Source organism: Plenodomus lingam, assembly GCF_022343315.1.
Source record: "Plenodomus lingam strain CAN1 chromosome Unknown contig_5, whole genome shotgun sequence".
NCBI lineage: Eukaryota > Fungi > Ascomycota > Dothideomycetes > Pleosporales > Leptosphaeriaceae > Plenodomus > Plenodomus lingam.
This window is the reverse complement of record NW_027093957.1, coordinates 1,114,072-1,134,239: the sequence shown is the minus strand read 5'-3', so window position 1 is coordinate 1,134,239 and position 20,168 is coordinate 1,114,072. Positions and strand designations below refer to the sequence as shown.

Here is a 20,168-nt window from a genome sequence, read left to right as displayed (position 1 = left end):
GTTATGCATCTAAGTAGCAAGGGATAAGGCGTCCTTATAGTTTAGTTTCTCTAGTATAGTAGATAGGGTCTTTTCTAGTTTCTAATACTAACTTTACTTTAGTAAGGAACTAAAGAGGAGCTAATATAGAGCTATGCTAATAGATAAATATAGAAGAGTACTTTAGGCATAGTCTATTATAGGTAGTAGGTCGCTCTAGTTATCTTAGTAATAGGATATAAAAGGCCTTAGTCTCTAATTAATATACTTATTTATAATTTTAGTTTGTCTATTAGCTTATTTATAGTAGGTAGTAGAGAGCTTAACTTTAGTGCCTATAATCTAATAGAACTTAGACTAGAAACTAGATATAAACTAAGGACCTTAATTAGAAATAATAGTATCTAGAGTGTGTCTAAATTAGTACACCTACTAAATAAATAAGGTAGCTATACCTTAGGCGTCTATAGTTTTGTAGCAAGGGATAGTAATAGCTTGCTTTAATAGGCAATTAATAATAACTATAATCTAATTGTAACCACGTTAATCTTAGGGAAAATCCTTAAAATTAATACATAGGTGTTGCATTAGTAGACTAGGGATAGGAAGGGGGTAGAGTATACTAGGGAGTTAGTGCTATCTTAGGTGCCCTCTCCTGTATAGGATATAGTTCTAAACGTAGCGTTTACAGGTAGTCTCTATACCTTTCTAGTAGTAATATTAGGCTAGAATCTAATAGGTTTTGGTAGCTAATAGGTGCGTAGTAGACACTTAATTATAAGCCTTATAAATTAGTCTAGTACATAGGACTAATCTAGCAGGCACGCAAAGTTAATCCTAGTAGAGAAGGAGTCTATTTTCTATCTAATAGTGCTTAGGCAACTCTAATCTTTCTATTAGGAATAAGGACCTATTTTCTTAGAGAAGAGTTTTAATAAGTTCTAGGGATCTAAGAGTTATAGGGTTCTAAACTACTATAATTAAAGTAAGGATTAGTAAGGAACGCTTAGCTAGGTAGTCTTGCGCTAAGTTAGAGTTAATTTAGGGGTATAACCTATCTAGGGTGATTATTACTTGTAAACAATTATCCCTTTAAGTAGCCTTAAGGTTAATTATATCCTATTCCCTTCTACTTAGGATATCTACTTAGGCGTTATAAGATCTAGGAGTATACTTAATTTAGAAGTTAAAGGGACTTATAACCTCTAGCTATCTAGCTTGCCTAGCACTAAGGACTTTAGTAGATATAAAGTACTCTAGTGCTCTATAGTCTATGTATACTCTAATAAGGTGCTAAGTACTTATTAGGTTAGCACGCTATTTCTTAAAAGCGCAGATTATTATAAATAATTTTTTATTATAGATTTCCTAGTTAAGTTTAGAACTAGTAAGGGTCTAACTAAAGAAGGATATAGGGTACTATTTCCTATTAGGATGCTTCTATAAGAGGATAGCTATAATAACTCTATTAGAGGTGTCTATCTCTAGTTTTAGAGGGTACTTAGGATAGAAGTAAGCTAAGCTTAGGATTGCTAGCAGGGCATTCCTAAGCTAGTTAAAGGCTTGTTAGTATTCTAAAGTCTATACAAATAGGGTAGCAGGGCTCTAGAGAGTAGTTAAGGGCTTAGCTATCTTAGAGAAGTTTTCTACAAATTGCTAGTAGAATCTAGTAAATCCTAGGAAGGACTTTACTCTAGTTATTATCTTAGGAGCGGACTAGTTTCTAAGTACTTTAACTTTGTTAGGATCTACCTCTAAGCCTTTGTTAGTAAGGATATATCTAAGGTAATAGGTATAGGTTATATAGAATTCGCTTTTCTTAATATTAGCCTATAATCTAGCAGAATAAAGACGCTTAAGGACTTTTTAAATATAGTCCTTATAAGTAGTAAGGTTTTTAGAGTAGATAAGGATATTATCTAGGTAGGTAATATAGAAGTTATCTAAATAATCTATTAGTATATTATTTATATAACGCTAATAGGTTGCAGGTCTGTTATATAGCCTAAATAGTAGGACTTTGCATTTATAGGCACTATACCTAGTGTAGAAAGTAGTATACTCCTCTAAGTTAGGGTCTATTTAGATCTTATTAAAGGCAGCACGAATATCTAGCTTAGTAAAGATTTTTACTTTAGCTAGCTAGGATAATAGATTATCTATGCAGGGTATTAGATACGCGTCCTTTTGCGTTAAGCTATTAAGCTTATAGTAATCTATATAGATCCTAAGGCCTCTATTTAGCTTCTTAATATATAGGATAGGAGAGGTAAATAGGCTCTAACTAGTCTTAATAAAACCTTTCTATAGGTGCTCTTATATATATTCCTTAGTAGCCTAGAGTTCCTTAGTATTTTAATAATAGAGGGGACTCTAGTAGTTTAGAAGGGGTTCCTCTAGGACTATCTTATAGTTATAAGGCTAGTAAATTAGAAGTTTATTAGCCTTAGCCTTGTTAAAGACGTCCTAATAGGAGTTATAGTTAGATAGGAGCTTCTAATCTAATAAGCTATAGTTAAGAGTGTCCTATTTAGATAAGGTTTAGATCCTACGCTTAATCTTATATAGGCTAGTAGTAAAGAATTTATTAGAAGATTTTTTTATATTAAAATAGAAAGTATTAGTAGAAATAGTAGTAATTTAGAATTTTGCAGGTAGGGTAATAGTTAGCAATTAGACTAGGGTAGGTGGCGTAATTAGTTTAGTAGTAGCCCTATAAGTGGCTAGAATTTTAAGTATACTACGTATCCTGTTAATTAAACTAGGACTGTTTTAGTTCTAGTTCTCCTCTTAATCCTAAAGGGCGTCTCTTTGCAAGATATTATAGGTAACTAGAGTAGACAGCACTTGCTAGTAGAGTTGTACTAGAATAGGAGGTGCAGGGTTATAGGTTAGAGGATATTTCTCTAGCTAGATTAGTTAAGATTTATCTGTATTAATTAGGATTTAGAACTATTTTAGCTAGTATTATCTAATAATATAATCCTAAGAACCTAAGTCTACTATTATAAAGGGGCAGTTATAAACCTTTTAGCTACTAACTATTATATAAAGCTAAATATAGTAGGTAACTAGGGAGGTAATCTAATCCTAGAACCCTTTAATAGTAAGCTTGTATAGTAGCTTTTAGATAGGTACCCTAAGTGCGGAAGAGATATTATAAGCAATTTTTAAATTAAGAAATAAGTAACCTTAGGCCCTAGTATCTACTAAAGCGTTTAGGCAAACACTAGATCTATTAAGGTATAGGGTTATACGTGTAAGTAAATAGGAACTAATAAATAATTTAGTTAAGGAAAGGTTTAATAGGTTATATTAAGTTAGGCCTAGGAAGGAGGATCCTTCTAGGCGTTATTATTTCCTGTCTAATAGCTATCTAAATTAGTTAATTTAGTAGCTTCTTCTTCCTTAGAATTCTTAACAACCTATTCTATATCTATAGCCTAAATCCTAGGGGGTTTAGGGTAGTTACTAGAGAAGTGCCTAGGCTTTCTATAATTATAGCAATTTACTAGGGTTCCTGTTATAGTAGCGCTAGGAGTGGCTAGTATAGTAGATAGGGGTTAATTATTTTAAGGGGTAGTGCCTTATTATTATAAGTAGGGTATATAAGGTTTAGCTATTAAAGGTCTATTATAGGGTTTCTAATTAGCGTCTAAATAAGACTAGTTTCTAGAGTATTAGAAGGGGGTTAGTCCTTTTCTAGATAATAGAGTAGTCTAGGTAAAAGTAGATAAGGTAGGGTATAGGCGGCGTTCTATATTAAAAGTAGTAAGATAATCTACTATAGTCTTAAAATTATTATGCTAATTCTATTAGAAAGCAAGATTTAGCATCCTTAGAGAAGGTGTAATCTTTATCTAGAGGTAGTAATACTACTCTAATTAGGGTACTTCTCCTTTAATAGTAAGACTCTAGAATTATAACTTAAAAGTAGGGAATATCTCTATATTAGTTATATATAGGCGGTTAAATATAATCTAACTCTTAGCTATCTTATTTCTAGTAATAAAGTAAGTTTAAAGGAGGGTAATTATTTCCTTAGCTTTTTAGAATTAAAGACTTAGGGAATTAGATAGGTAACGTGGCTCTAAGTATTCTCTTACTAGTCCTAAGTAGTGTCCCTAGACTAACGCTATCTAAGCTCTAGAAGAGGGGTAGTAATTAGCGTTAATCTCTAGCCTATCCTAAATAGATACTTGCTATTATCTAAAAGTAGGATTAGTACTATTACTAAGTATAGAGATATTTAGCGTCTTTTTAGATTATCTCTTAGCTTTTATAGTATACACTATAGGGTTTAATATAAAAGCTAAAGACTAGCTAGGTTAAGTAGTACCCTATATCTCCTTATAGAGGGAGGTGTTATATAACTAATTAGTAAGTTGCTTAACTTGTTCCTCTAACCTCTCCTTTTTAGATAGGGTTAACATATATTTATCTTTAAGGGAGGTGTTGCTTTAAGATTTCTTAGGAGCATAAGGTACCTTAAGAGATAAATAGGAAGTAAGTCCTTTAAGGAGGGCGTTATTAATTAAGTCTTCCTTATCTAATTTCTTTCTATTAGTAAATAGGCTTTTAAACGCGGCTAAACTAGATACCCTTCCTTTACCTTTGTTTAATATTTTGTAGTTAATAAGAATAATAAATCTTTTCTTTTTAGGGGGTTTAGTTATAGGAGGATATTAGCTTTGCCTCTAATTCCTCTAGGCTTTTAGTAGTCTCTAGGTCTCTACCTTAATATAATCTAACGCGATTTTTCTAAAGGTAATCTAGCACTACCTATAGGTCTAGAAGTCTAAGCCTATAGGCTTTAGTTATTAGAAGTTCTAATAGCTATTCTAACTGTAGTGTTGCAGGGTTAGATAGCTACTAGAACTAAATTAGTAGCTTAAAATAACAATAAGTGCGATATTCTTAAATACTATTACTAGCTAGGAGGATATTCTTCTTATAATATAATAACTTAGGTAGGTAGGGTATCTAAAAGGTATCCTATATAACTTAAAGGTATATAGGAGTGCGCGTCTATATAGAAAAGGATAAGATTCCTACACCTATAGGTCTTGTATAAAAGGACAAGAAGAATATACCTATCCTAACTATAGGCGAGCTGTTCTCTATATATATTAGTGAGTTAGGCCTTTATTGGGCCTAACTTAGCATGGAACAATGGGCAGGCAATTCTGCCTTATTGTTACAGCTTTAGTAGCGTAGGAGGTAATAAAGGTAGTATAGGTAGAGTAAGCGTAAGTAGTAGTTTTTAACTTTAACTAAGATATAGGTTAGTAAGGATATAAGTATAGTTAGACCTTTAAGGTTATATAATCTTATAATTTAAGCTATAGTAAAGATTATAGTTAGGTAGATAGAGTTATAGAGCTTAGTCTAGATAATATCTACGCGTGTAAGCGTAGGCTAAATAAGGAAGGCGTGCTAGTTAGTATCTAAAGGGTAAGCTAATTTAACCCTTTAGATATATAATACTTTAATTAGCTATACTATCTACTAACTATAAGCGTAACTATAATAATAAAAGATCTACCTATACCTAGGGGGTGTGTTATAGGAGGGATATTAACTAGATTATAGAGTATCTTAATCTAATTAATCCTAATTAATACCCCTGTATAACCTACTATCTAATTAACTACTAGCTTACTACTAAGTGCCTAATAAAAAGCAGGAGCTCTAATAAGGAAGGTTTACTAATTATTTACCTTCTAGTAAGGGTAGCTAAAGCTCTATATATATAAGTACGATTATAGTAGATATAATCTAATAATCTATCTCCTAAATTATTCCTAACCTTAGTAATCTAGATTTCTATACTAACTTATATAGGCAGTATATAATATTCTACCTATCTAGATTATAAGGGTTAGTATTAAAAGAGTATTTAATACTAGTAAGGACCTTATTAGGAACTAGAGGTACTACCTTTCTATATAGATAATTTAGTAGCTTATAGTTCTTAAATATACTATTTCTAGTAAGGAATAGGATTCTATTATAATAGGTAGTAAGTTTATATTAAATAATATTATAAAGGATCTTTTTAAGCTTCTAGCTAGCTTTAGGTAACTAAATATAGAGATAGCTAAAGGATAAGAGGTTCTAATTTCTAGTAGTTTAGAAGATTCTAAGGTAACTAAGAATACTATACCTATATTAGTAGAGGAGTATACTAAACCTCTACTATATAAATATTAAAAGCTATAATATTACTATAATTAATAGCTATAATAAAAAGATATAATACTATTTTAGAGTTCTATATATAGTATATTTTATATATAACTATAAGAATAGCTATAACCTATATACTACTTATATAACCTTAACTAATATCTACGTATATAAGACCTAACCTAACTACTAGGTCTATATAACCTAACCCTAACCTAAGCCTATAGCCTATATAACCTAAACCTAACCTAAGCCTATAGCCTATGCGACCTAAACCTAACCTAAGCACTAGGTCTGTGCGACCTACACCTAACCTAAGCACTAGGTCTGTGCAACCTAAACCTAACCCAGTACCACAGCTAGTGTACACTAACCTAGATTTACTAGCCTATAGATGCCCTACTTACCTGCGTCGTTACACGCTTGACCTTTGGATGATCAGCATTTGACTCAAGTTTTGACTCTTGTTAACTACATTGTAACAGGCTACAAATGGTGTGAGACATTTCCAAGGGTGCAGATAAAGATCTTAATCAGAACCCTTGCCCACTTAGTGCTGTAGCCTTACGATGGTGGTCACGGGCCACTCTGCATTTTTATGGAGGTATCAGCGCAATGTCGTGCCCCGTCACTATCGCGTGATGACTCAACTCACATGAAAGACGGCTGAACAGGAGTGTCTGTATGTTGAGGCGATGGAGGCGTATAGACGTCACGAGGAGGAATTCAGGATGCGGGCGGTTGGGGCACATGCTGTTGCGGTGACACAGGCCAGCCATGTCTGTGATGACGGTGTACTAGCCAACCGACTGGAGCTGATTTCATCTGTAATTGCGGTGGTAATGTGAGCATATGCTCTGGATCGAGTGTCCTTGAAGCATCAGACTTCTCAAGACATTCCCAATCACGTCCTTAAGAGGCTGAGGTGGACCTTGTAGTTGAATTTGGTCTATGATCGAGATTGTATGATATATCGTACGCTGTAGCGATGCTAGTCATAAACATATGTGACATTACACTGCGAATAGTTGCCGTTGGATCCAACGTTTGGAGCTCGTCGATCGTAGCGTTGGGTCATGATTGCTCAATAGACGACAGAGTTTCAATGACGTGGTTGACCTAGTGCGCTTTGTCAATGGACGGCCATTGCGAAGCGGAGCGCATATCAGTAAGTCCTGGTGTCATTACATATAGTCCGTGCAAGTTTGAAAGATTTTCAAAAGACGAAAAATAGAATGTCTTAGCGAAGACAAGCCATGCGCCTGACAACGATGAGCCGTAAAACGTTTGCCTGTTTGCTAGGTGTATCCCCACGTGAACAGAGAAGGAAGACGATGCCTTGTTCTCATTGTGGGCTACGTCATGCGCTTACAGCTCTGAAGCGTTACGGTACCCGCCCAGGATGATAAGTTGCAACCATTACCTACTGGCGGTACCAGGTACCGATAATGAAGAGCGCTCGTTTGGTTCCAGTAGATCAGCAACCTCTTTACTTTGGCTTATTCGCATGTAACCTTGAACGCTCTCATATGCTCAGAGCTTTTGTTTGTTGTGTAAGCGGGTTATATTTTGTCTAGGTACCATTGTTGTGTTGGCAAGGCTGCGGCGCTGTCAGGGACATGCTTGCATGATGTTTCGAAATTCAAGGCAAACATCCGGCAAGATTGGGAACAACATGCAGGGATATGAAAGGCAGCGCATGAGGGAGGCACAACAGTTGAGCCTACGGCGGCTAGAGAGCTGTCAACCTGTGCTGTAATGAGATTCTGTAGGCTTTTCTGCGACAGGTTGATTACGCGCCTGCAAGGTCAGGCCCAGTTCGCACCAGAGGGGATCAGAACGAGCAAATTGTCGAAAACCCGACAATGCGGATGATGTTGACTCTTGAGGGCTGCTCCGAGTCCTACTATGTAGGTAGTGGCATAGTACATCATGTATGTATGTACAATCTGGATGTCGACATGGGTGTACCGTGTCTGGGACGGCAAAAGTGTCGAAACAAATGGCTTGGCAGCGATTCGATGGCTAGAGTAGGTACGAAAGGTTGTTGGATAGTACGTGTCAGTACATGGGCAAGATATTGCTGCTGTCTTTCTCATTCTCCCTCTCCCTCTTCCACACACACACACACACACTCTCTCTCTCTCTCTCTCTCTCTCCCTCTCTCTCTCTCCCTCTCTCTTCAGGCCCAAGTCGACATCTATTGACTGTGAATATGGAACATGTGGTCATGGATCGTGCCGAGACCTTCACCTGGGCAGGGTCCAGCACTAGTGACTACCTGAGGTGTGTGGACTGGCACGTGACGCTGGCACGGCCTGCATCTGAAACCAGCCTAACTGCAATTGTCCTTAGTGCTCACCTAGCGCGTCTCACATCCGTGCGAGCTCATCATGGCCACCAAAGAATGGCGTCTACAGCGTTGATCTGGCTCCGTCGTTTCCCTTCAGCTTCGAACGTCTGTTCTCTGTCTCGCACACAGCCTCACTCCTCTGGGGCCAGAGCCCAGACATATTGCACCACAAGAGCGGCGGAGTAGAATTTCTAGATTCTATAGGAGACTCTCTCTTCCCCCCTCCCCACCTGCACTCGCCTTAGCTTGGTCTCCCGCAAGAAAAGCCGTCCCACTACGCTTGTCGACGTGTAGATAGAGTCTACTACAGGCGTTTGAACACGGATACTACTCTCTCGCGCGATACAGGCCGGTTTTCTTCATCACTGTACGCCTACTGTACGACTCCGACTGGCTGGCTCACCACAACACGCCATCATCGCTTCACTTCATCAACCAGATCGAACAAACAACGCGCGACCCCATCATGTGCTTATGAGATAGCATCAAAGGCGAGCGAAACGATAGTCGACCGCCTGTCACCCCCACACGCACCAAATAGTGTATAATGGCCATGTTGGCCTCCAAGTCTCCATATCCCGCGCCGTCCATGGGTGGAGGATCCGCCCAGTCAGCAGCGCAGTACAATCCCAACCTCTCCAACTACCGCACACATGCATCGAATGCGCGCGCAGAGCACACCATGTTTGCTTCACCCACCGAGTCAGAATTTTCGGAGATTTACGATGCTCCCGATGCCATCAGGTAGGCTATCTGCATCATCCTTCTTTCTGTGAGCATGTACTGATGACATAGACACTGGGATGAGGACAAAGTCGCCGACTGGCTAAAGCGTATCAACTGTGGTCAATACGTCGACCTCTTCAAACGTACGCCAACCAAACTGACGTAATGTTCCATACTAACAACCCTAGACAATCACATCAATGGCGAGAATCTTATGGAAATGGACCAGACTCACCTCAAAGATATGGGTATCAAGAAGGTTGGTGACCGCGTCCGTATCGGCTCACAGGCGAAGCAATTGCGCAACAAAGAGTACAAGAAAGCGTCGCGGCGGACATCGAATAGAGTAAGCCAACCTCTATTAATGCTATCCAATATTCGCTGACACTCTTTAGCAATCACTTGCCACATTAGACAATTCCTCATATACTCCTCCTTCCTCAGGATCACCTCGGCCATTGCACTCGGCGCGCTCAAATCCTCCTGTCAGCTCTCGATCCGAAAAGCGCATGTCCAGACAGATCACCAACTCGGATCTAAGCAATTATGTATACGGCACCAAATCCGCATCTCGACCCGGCTCCCCACTAGTGGAACAAGATTCTCGAGCCATAAGGTCACAACGGCAAGGAGGTCTTAATAGCCCCAAGGACAATGGCAAGAAGGAATCTGCATCTGCGTATGGTGCCCATCCGCTCAGTGCATCAAGTAGCTCAGCCAACATCTCATCCCAGTATGGACGAAACCCACGATCTACTCCGACCGAAACACCTCAGACAGCACGATTCGCCCATCACGTACGAGGAGCGCCAAGTGTAGATAGTGCTACGAACAGTGCCATTTTACCACAAGACAAAGCACTTGTCAGGGTCATTTATGATGGGGGTCGAACCTCTGTCGTGAATATCGAAGGCTGCAAGTCTGCCGAAGAGGTCATGTTGAAAACCTTGACAAAAGGACATCTCAACATTGCCCATGTGAAGAACTACTGTTTCTATATCCTGAACAGCTCGGAACCGGACCCTTCTTTGACCGAACGCCTGAGTGACATGGAAGTCTACCGTCTCGTGAAAGATGCGAATAGACATGAGCGTGGACGCCTGATTCTGCGTAAGGTCCATGCAGGTGAGCCTGAGGAAGACCAACTCAAGGCAGCTGCTGGTATCTACCAACAACAAAATTACCAACAAAACTCCAGTAACATCTATCTACCGACGAGCAACCGCAGTCAGATCAAAATCGAGAAACTCACGGGTGAATCGCTTGCTGCTGTTAGCTACCCTCTCTCGCCAACATCCGCAAGAGAACGTGAACGTCACATCAACTCGACCGCACAGAATTTGGAAGGACCTGGTGAGGCATCGAGGTCGCCAGTGTTCCATGCCCGTGCCCGGAAACTCAAGCAGTTCTACGGTGCCCGGCCTCCAAGTGAGCTGATTACTTCGGACTTGACTTCATACTTCCCAGACGTTGGGAAGGAGGAGATCGACAAGACTGTCCGGATGTCTGTTCGCCGGTCTAACCGCCTCAGTCGAGCAGCGTCCCGCTTGTCGATGGCTTCAAACTTCAGTGTTGCATCGAGCTTGAAAGACGCACCACCTTTGCCTTCGATCGCGGACAGCTGGCTACAGAGTGGTAATCAGGCCCGACCTCTCCGTCCACTTTCAGTCATGCGGCTTGGCTTGCCCTCTCAGTCGGGCTACCGAGACTCGATGGCATCTTCAGTGCTGGAACCTCTCGATGAAGAGTCCCCTCTTGAACCAAATCGCAAGTCATATGTTTCATTTGGCGACGGCAGCGGCTCGGACACACTCGCCATTACTGATCCGGACGGTAACACTACTTTGCAATCTTATTTTGACGATGGCGGCAGTAGTCTTGCAGGCAGTAGTCACAGTAACACCGAGAATGGTGACTCGCTTAATAAGCGTCTGTCAGAAGCCATTGCTGATGATGGTGAAGAGTCCGACGAAGAGTTGGCAGAATACCTTCAAAAAGATTCTTGGGACAATGTCAAATATATGAAGGGTGCCCTCATCGGTCAGGGATCTTTCGGCAGTGTCTATCTGGCACTGCATGCTATGACAGGTGAGCTCATGGCTGTCAAGCAAGTAGAGCTTCCTTCCGTCACTGGTGCTTCCCAGATGGACCACAAGAAATCGAACATGGTAGAGGCGTTGAAGCATGAGATTGGCCTACTACGCGAACTGAAGCACAAGAACATTGTGCAGTACCTCGGGTCAAACTCGGACGACAGCCACCTCAACATTTTCCTTGAGTACGTTCCAGGTGGTTCCGTGGCTACAATGTTGATTAATTATGGTCCTTTGGGCGAATCACTCATTCAGAATTTCGTACGCCAGATTCTCACTGGTCTCTCATACCTTCACTCACGAGATATCATCCACCGCGACATCAAGGGCGCAAACATTCTCGTGGACAACAAGGGTTCCGTCAAGATTTCGGATTTCGGCATTTCCAAACGTATTGAAGCTTCCACGCTGGGAGGCGGAAAGAAGGGAGCACAGCGCGTCTCCCTTCAGGGCTCGGTCTTCTGGATGGCACCTGAAGTGGTCAGACAGACGGCTTACACGCGCAAGGCTGATATTTGGTCTCTCGGATGTCTCGTCGTCGAGATGTTCACCGGAAGCCACCCCCACCCCAATTGCACACAGTTACAAGCCATCTTCAAGATTGGCGGCAGTGGTGATGCCAGCCCGACCATTCCGGAGAACGCTGGTGATGATGCTCGGACATTCCTAGCCCAGACCTTCCTCATCGACCATGAGAAGCGTCCGAGCGCAGACGAGCTGCTCATCAGCAAGTTCATTACCAATCAAGGCGCTTAGGAGCACAAGAGCTCCATGACACCCCTCGCAAGATGCCCGGTCTGGTTGTTGGGGACAAATTTATGCAAATGTGGAATGAATTAGACGAGAAGCACATAACTTGGGCGGGCCTGAAGGGAATAACTTCGGGACTTTGGAGTTTGGCTGGGTACAATCTTCGCGCCAATAATGCATATTAAGCGGACAATACCTGTCCTGTATGATACCACTTTGATGTCGGCGTAGTGGGCATATTCACATTTGCTGGAGGCTACTGTGGTTTTGTAGATGACAGGCAGGGTTCACAGTATGTATCATAATCTGCAAATACATTGATTGCTACCTCTGAATCTTGATTCACGTCACCCATTGCCGATTCCCCTGGTGCGTACATTGCCGTGTCGGTTCAGTCCTGGCAACGTACTGTGTGTCTTTCCTGGTCTCTCGTGACCGAATTGGCCAGTTGTCCTTGAGTGGTTCCGATTGCATACGGTGGGCCATTCGACATGACGTGGTACCCTACGGCATCATCTTTCTCCGCATTCCCAGCCGTGCCCTTGTCCGGTGTTGACGTGGTAGGCTTCGACTCTTGGGGTCAAATGAGGGCGGGGTACCGATACGGTAACGTAGCTCTCGAGCCGGTATCCACGCGCCTCGGCTCTGGAGTCTGGCATAACCTACCCCACGTCTCGGTCTATCCTCACATAGCTCTGTACTCTAAGAATCACAAGTCCTGACGAATGGGGCTCGGAATGACACGAAAGTTGTTGCTCGTGTCCGGGTGTATAGCCTACATAGTGTTGACTTCACATCATACTGTTCGGCTTATGGTGGGGTAGGTTATCTGCAGTCTAGGGTGTCGTAGACAAGCCTAGGGCGGCTTAGGGTGAGGGGCAGGAGGAGGAGTCGGGAGGGGTCGGTAGACCCAGTATATGGAGGTGGGCTCCTGATTCTCGATCATCTGGCAGTTGGGTGGTCATATTGTTTCTTCTGCTTCAACCGAGTGAACCAGTTGAGCTGTTATACATCGGATAGATACCTTGGAGCCCAGACTACACGTGTTGACGCAGAAGACAGCAGACAACGCAATCTTCACCACCTAATACATTCATTCACTATGGCGACTACCGAGCTGCCCAAGAAGTACAAGGCGGTAGTCTACGACAAGCCAGGAGCAATCTCTACCAAGATTGAGGAACTGGATATGCCTGAGCCAGGCGCAGGGGAGGTTCTCATCAACCTGACACATAGCGGAGTCTGTCACTCCGATATGGGCGTCATGATGAACGCTTGGAGCATACTCCCCTTCCCAACGCAAGCAGGCCAAGTCGGTGGCCATGAGGGAGTTGGCAAGATCGTCAAGATGGGACCGGGCACCGACAATGCCGCCGTCAAGGTTGGTGACCGTGTCGGCATCAAGTGGATGGCTGGTGTCTGCGAGGCATGTGAGGCTTGTCGAGCGGGAATGGATGCGCATTGCTTCAGCGGCGTAAGTTGACGTCTATCCGATCTATCATCTGCAAAGAATCGGGATCTCTGACAGCACCGCAGAAAATATCGGGTTACTACACCCCGGGTACATTCCAACAGTACGTCCTCTCCCCCGCCAACTACGTGACCCCCATTCCCGACGGCCTGGACTCGGCCGCCGCCGCACCGCTTCTCTGCGCAGGCTTGACTGTCTACGCGGCACTTCGCAAGGCAAACGTGGAATCGGGGAAATGGGTCATCATTTCAGGGGCTGGAGGCGGACTGGGACATTTGGCAGTTCAATTCAGCGCAAGAGCCATTGGCCACCGCGTCATCGGCATCGACCATTCGAGCAAAAAGGACATTGTTCTTGAATCCGGAGCGGAGCACTTCATCCCCGTAGACGGTACAAAGGATATGGTGGAGGCGGTCAAGGCACTCACCAACGGACTCGGTGCGCATGCTGCTATTGTATGCACGGCAAATAATAATGCGTATGCGCAATCTGCGGAACTGCTGCGATTTGATGGACGGGTGGTATGTGTTGGTATTCCCGAGGGCGAGGCGATCCCGATAAAGAGTGCGTCCCCAGGACTATTCGTGGGCAAGTCACTGCAGATTATGGGGTCTGCGGTGGGAAGTAGAAAGGAGGCGATTGAGACGATGGATTTTGCGGCCAGGGGCATTGTCAAGACGCACTATCGGACGGAAAAGATGGAGAAGTTGACAGAGGTGTTTCAGGAAATGCATGAGCAGAAGCTGCAGGGGCGTGTTGTTTTGGAACTGTAGAGTGGGCTAGAGAAGGTCCAGGGTGGGCTTGGTGCGTACATGTCAGAGAATTCTGTGTTATCATGTTGTTCTTTTGAGACAGTACTATGTAGATTTAGTAGGAGTAGGTTAAAGGTGCGATTTCTATATATGTACATGTATCAGATGACCTGTGTCAATACTATCTTCGTAATCGCACATTAATGATGTTCTTCATTTCCTCTGAATCATATTTCCTTAACCACAGATTGGTTTCCTATTGTTCAAGCGCTGCACAAGGTTGAAGTGGCGTCCGAATTGGCGTGGTCGGCGGCGAGCTTCTAAACCACATTCAAGCTATAATTGGACATATGAAATATACTGGTCGCAAGAGATTGAAGATAGTCAACATTAGACTTGACAGCTACCTAGCATCAAGATCCTCCTCTCGAATTACGCATGCTGAAGGACGAATGCAGATCCAGCAAAACCAGAAATGTAATATAGGAAGACACATGTGCCATGCTCTATTCGCCTCTAATTGAATGCAAGTTGATCCCATGTCTACTGAAAATACAGTTAGTCGCTGTGTTTGTAATCCACCATTTCTATGCGCGACAAGTGCCCTTAAGGGTAACTATCTGTACCGGCTCATACGGCCACGAACACGGAGACGCTAACCCCATCGACCTATTTGCATGGATGTCACATTCCGACACAGTAAGCACTCCGGGCCTGATGCTGGTCGCAATATATTATAGTAAATCTGCGTTGGATGTCAAAACACATGGTTGCCCCTTGGACTATTACTTGCGGGGGCCTATGACGTCTATACGAAACCAATCCTTTCTAAGCCTGGCGCATTGAAACAATCTGTCCTTTAGACACATGGTCGCGTATGAGAATAGCAACATTGTGTATGGAGAGAGTTTGTTGCTGAGGTACATACACAGGACAGAATCGTAGGTACGGTACCGGTAGGTATTCCATCAGATCTCCCAAAATGCGGTCGCTACTTTCCGTCACTGCACTTACAGCATCAATAAGCCATGCTTTTGCCCAAGACTCTGGAACTTTCAACACGTTGACTTTCAATGTCGCTGGTCTGCCTGCTGTTTTAAACGGCAACGATGTCCCTGGCGACAAGACCGCAAATACCGCACGCATTGGGCAACTGTTCACGCGCTACAACATCTCTCTGATCCACGTGCAAGAGGACTTCAATTACCACGCTACCCTGTACGAAAATGACAAGCACCCATTCCGGACGCCGACAAGCGGTGGTGTACCAATTGGTAGCGGACTGAACACACTGAGCAACTATGAATTTGCTGCGTTCGAGAGGGTGAAATGGAATGATTGCAGTAACACAGAGTGAGTGACTATAGCCGTCCTGCACAAGTAACTTCTAGCAATCGTATCGTACAATGCTAATCGTTCACCTAATGATAGTTCAGCGGATTGTCTCACACCAAAAGGCTTTACATTTATGCGCGTCAAGCTCGCCGCCGGTGTTTGGATCGATGCGTACAACCTTCACGCTGATGCTGGGTACGTTCTCCATGTGCTCAAAGCCGCACGTTTCCTAACTGAAACCTCGCAGCACGACAACAGCCGACAACACAGCCCGCGCATCCAATCTCCGCCAAGTCTCAGACTATATCAAGAGCCGCTCCATAGGAAATGCCGTCCTTGTGTTCGGAGACTCGAACTCCCGCTATACGCGAAAGGATGACATTCCCTTCGTTTTCAAGGATGAAAACGGTATGACAGATGCCTGGGTTGAGCACATTCGCAAGGGTAACCCACCAGCGCCAAATACACCCGCACTACTCTGCGACAACCCATCACCAAACGCTACATGTGAGATTGTAGACAAGACTTGGTACCGCGGCTCACCTGCCCTCACGCTCAAGGCGAAGAGATTCCAGTATGCTGGCGACATGTTCCTGCAAGATGATGGCAACGTGCTGAGCGACCACAACGGCGTACTCGTTGACTTTGAATGGACGCAGAGTGATCGCCTTCGCATATCAGATACATTTGGTGGCGAGTCTGGCAACTGGTACAATGACCTCGATACCATTGCTGGCATCGACAGTCCCACGGTCTCTTCTATCAGTCTGCGCGGGCAAGATCGTGTCGATGCAATGTTACTCACGCTCTCGTCTGGCCAGAAACTATCACATGGCGGAACTGGCGGTACAGAGACGACTCTGACCTTGGACGCAGGAGAGACACTTACTGGATCGACCTTGTGCCGTGGCAACAGGGACAACAAGACGCGGATTTTCTATGCTGAGATGACGACGAGCGCAGGAAGAAAAGTGACAAAGGGTGTAAAGACGAATGATTGCGATACAAGAAGTGCCGAGCGTGGGTGGAGTATTGTTGGATTCCTGGGCCGCGCCGGGAATGAGTTGGATCAGGTGGGATTTGTATATCGCAAGGCATAGACGATGTAGTCGTTGCCTATGTCAAAGTTTTGATTGCTTCGATTCATGTACATTTGTAGTTGGGGATACCGGTACAACATGATGCTCTCTGAAAGTACCGTTTTCGCATTGTATTGTGTGTGAACAGTTCCCGTTCAGCACTAGAATGACATGGAAGCGTACGTCTCAGAGACGAAAGCAGGGTATTCAGTGCGAATATTCCTAAAGAGATAGTACTAGGATGGCTACTTCATGAGGATATAGAGTTGTGCGGTTGGAGACGGGCAGTGTGCGGCCTTGGACGACACATGTGCTCCAGCAGTAGGTAAGTAACTTCATGGTGTTAGACGAGGCAATACCGGTACCGGTATTGGTAGAGTAGTGCACAATAGACGTCAAGCAAAGATCATGATCCATCACGACGATGGTGCATCCTCTCGGTAACATCGGCAAAGCCGGAAAGGCATCGATGTTGGCTGGGAGCGGTAAGGCGCGGAAGACGGCGTGCAAAGTCCGGGATGTCACGTGTGTCTAGAAATTTTCTATTCAGAAGACCCGAACGTCGAAATATCCAAAACTCCCAAAAATGTCCCCGCACGCCGTTAGCAGTATTGGGGTCTCTGTTCCCACCGCGAACAAGCGCATAAACAGTCAGCAGTCTGTGCATGGACTTGTCCCTCTAGCCGTCGCCGGCCGCGTGATTCTTCCCAAACTCACATCCTATTCGGACACTTGATTACTTCTGCCCCGTAACTGGACGCGCTCGAGGTGAGTGAAAACGCGGTTTTGTGCGATTGTCACCCCTCCACAATGATGAGACCGTCATATTATTTAGATGTTAGACTTGCGACTTCACAGAATGAGCGCCAAAAGACTTTCTGAGATTGAAACCCCCACTACTGAGATTGCCGTCTTTCCGCGACCGATATCGCTGGCTAACGGATTTGCTCTAGATAATTCCAACCTCAACCTGATACCCTACATCCACTTGACCTATACGTCAGAATGTGTGGCATCATTGCTGTGATCCATGGGGATCCGTAAGCACATGCACATGCTCCTGTTGAGCTTTGCGCTAAAGAAGCGTAGCAAATCCCAGTCGGCATCTGTCGAGATCCATGATGCCCTCTACCTGCTCCAGCATCGTGGTCAGGACGCCGCGGGTATCGTCAGTTGTAGCACGGGTGGACGCTTCCACCAGTGCAAGGGCAATGGCATGGCCTCCAAGGTCTTCCAGGACGGCGCCCGCGTTTCCGACCTGCCTGGCTTCATGGGCCTCGGCCACCTGCGGTACCCTACCGCTGGCAGCAGCGCAAATGCTGAGGCACAGCCCTTCTACGTCAACAGTCCCTACGGCATCTGCATGACACACAATGGCAATCTCATCAATGCGCCCGCCCTTCGCCGACGTCTGGACCACGAAGCCCACAGGCACATCAACACCGAGAGCGACAGCGAGCTGATGCTGAATATCTTTGCTGACGAGCTCAATGAGACTGGAAAGGCCCGTATCAACGCCGACGATTGCTTTGCGGCTCTGGAACGAATGTACAAACTGTGCACTGGTGGTTGGGCATGCACTGCTATGTTGGCCGGTATGTCTGACTACAACACACATGTCTGCTTCCAGTGGTCATATACTTGTATACCCATCGACAATGACTAATCAAGAACAGGATTTGGCCTCCTCGGATTCCGCGATCCATACGGCATCCGCCCCATGGTCATCGGGTCGCGCAAGTCCCAAGATGGCACGAGCATGGACTACATGATGGCTTCCGAGAGTGCTGCTCTAGTACAGTGTGGTTACAAGGACTTCCAGGACATTCTCCCTGGACAGGCCGTTATCATTGAGAAGGGCAAGGAACCTGTATTTAGACAGGTTGCGAAACAGGAAGCCTACACTCCAGATATCTTCGAGTATGTCTACTTCGCTCGTCCAGATTCTGTCATTGACGGAATCGATGTCGACGAGAGTCGACGCAACATGGGCTTCACGCTTGCCGAGACCATCAAGCGCCAACTTGGTCCCGAGAGGATGGCTGAAATCGACGTTGTCATGCCTATCCCGGAAACCTCAATCACTTCGGCGCTGTGTGTTGCAGAAGCTCTCGACAAGCCGTACGTTCAGGGTTTCGTCAAGAACCGCTACATCTTCCGCACATTCATCATGCCCTCGCAAAAGCTGCGGCAAAAGGGCGTGCGGGCAAAGCTGAACCCCATGAAGAAGAAGTTTGAAGGCAAGAATGTGTTACTGGTGGACGACTCCATTGTGCGTGGGACAACCTCTCGTGAGATTGTGCTCATGGCACGAGAGGCAGGCGCAAAGAAGGTGTACTTCACTTCCTGCGCGCCACCCATTACTAATGCGTACGTTGATTGCCCATTGTTTTCTTGACAGCCACTAACTCGAAATGAAGGCACATCTACGGTATCGATCTGGCATCATCTTCAGAGCTGATTGCCCACCACCGTGACTCAGCCGCTATTGCAAAGCACATTGGTGCGGATGATGTGGTTTACCAAACACTTCATGATCTTGAAGTGGCATGTGCCCGTCTATCCCCCCGCGATCCAGCGACCCAAAAGTTCGAGGTCGGTGTATTCTGCGGCAAGTATGTCACGCCCGTGGATGCTGATTACTTTGATCACCTTGAGAGGGTGCGAGGAGAGTCCCGCAAGCACAAGGTCATGGAGAAGGCACGGGAAGCTGTCCTCAACGGTGTTGCTGACCAACAGCAAATTCGTATGGCTGCGAAGGGAGTGGTGAGTCTTGACCACCGCCTGCTATACCTTCACTTGGCTAACAGCTATTCAGGAGGTCGACCAACACGGTAACGTCATCCCGTCGGATGAGACTGGCTCGCCTGAGTGGCATCCGGTAAACGGTGCCGGTCAAGGTTCCTCAAATAACGCGTTAGACAACAAAAACACCGACTGCGAGCAGCGACGATTTGCGAGCAGTCAGGATATCAGCTTACACAACCTTAACGACTTCAACTAAGCACTCGGCCAATTTTCTACGCCACTACCGCTTCTGGTAATGACTTCGATTTTCACGACAAGATTTCTTTATTATAGACGACGGCCAATAAAGGCCGCACTAGCCTGGCATCTGGATGTGCACTCTCGTAGAGAACACTACAGATTTGTGGAGTCAAGGGCGGAGTATTGATATCCATTTTGTGGCTTTATACATATAAAAATCGCCCAATGTGGCTACATACCGATCATTACCGTCACAGAGACTTTTGTGTTCGATGAGCCAATGATCAAGTTGAACCAAAAAGAACAACACTAATGTTGGACACCCGCGAATAAGCGAGCCGTGACTCTACCGATGTCGTTACCGATTTTGCATTCTAATGTTGGATTATACCCCAATCTGATCGTGTTCGCTGACTGTGCGAACGCCCTTGGCCAAACGATTTCAAGTCAGCT

At 44.6% G+C, this 20,168-nt stretch overlaps 4 protein-coding genes across 4 annotated transcripts; all 4 read left to right on the top strand.

Annotated features, from left to right (window-relative positions):
• Positions 1-9,074: 9,074 nt before the first annotated feature.
• IAQ61_009030 (uncharacterized protein) lies at positions 9,075-12,096 on the top strand (the record flags this gene model as incomplete). Its single annotated transcript, XM_003836636.2, has 4 exons — positions 9,075-9,265; positions 9,317-9,390; positions 9,436-9,593; positions 9,643-12,096. 4 exons carry the CDS (start codon positions 9,075-9,077, stop codon positions 12,094-12,096), a joined length of 2,877 nt encoding a protein of 958 aa, XP_003836684.2.
• A 727-nt stretch (positions 12,097-12,823) lies between these two features.
• Positions 12,824-14,478, top strand: IAQ61_009029 (uncharacterized protein). The gene is made up of 2 exons (XM_003836635.2): positions 12,824-13,564; positions 13,627-14,478. The coding sequence occupies exons 1-2, from the start codon at positions 13,193-13,195 to the stop codon at positions 14,332-14,334; spliced, it is 1,080 nt and encodes a 359-aa protein (XP_003836683.1). The 5' UTR covers positions 12,824-13,192; the 3' UTR covers positions 14,335-14,478.
• An 817-nt stretch (positions 14,479-15,295) lies between these two features.
• Positions 15,296-16,748, top strand: IAQ61_009028 (uncharacterized protein; the record flags this gene model as incomplete). The annotated part of the gene is made up of 3 exons (XM_003836634.1): positions 15,296-15,666; positions 15,745-15,843; positions 15,896-16,748. The coding sequence occupies 3 exons, from the start codon at positions 15,296-15,298 to the stop codon at positions 16,746-16,748; spliced, it is 1,323 nt and encodes a 440-aa protein (XP_003836682.1).
• A 567-nt stretch (positions 16,749-17,315) lies between these two features.
• Positions 17,316-19,731, top strand: IAQ61_009027 (uncharacterized protein; the record flags this gene model as incomplete). The annotated part of the gene is made up of 6 exons (XM_003836633.2): positions 17,316-17,495; positions 17,681-17,767; positions 17,817-18,322; positions 18,404-19,097; positions 19,148-19,493; positions 19,546-19,731. Exons 2-6 carry the CDS (start codon positions 17,733-17,735, stop codon positions 19,729-19,731), a joined length of 1,767 nt encoding a protein of 588 aa, XP_003836681.1. The 5' UTR covers positions 17,316-17,495; positions 17,681-17,732.
• Positions 19,732-20,168: the final 437 nt, after the last annotated feature.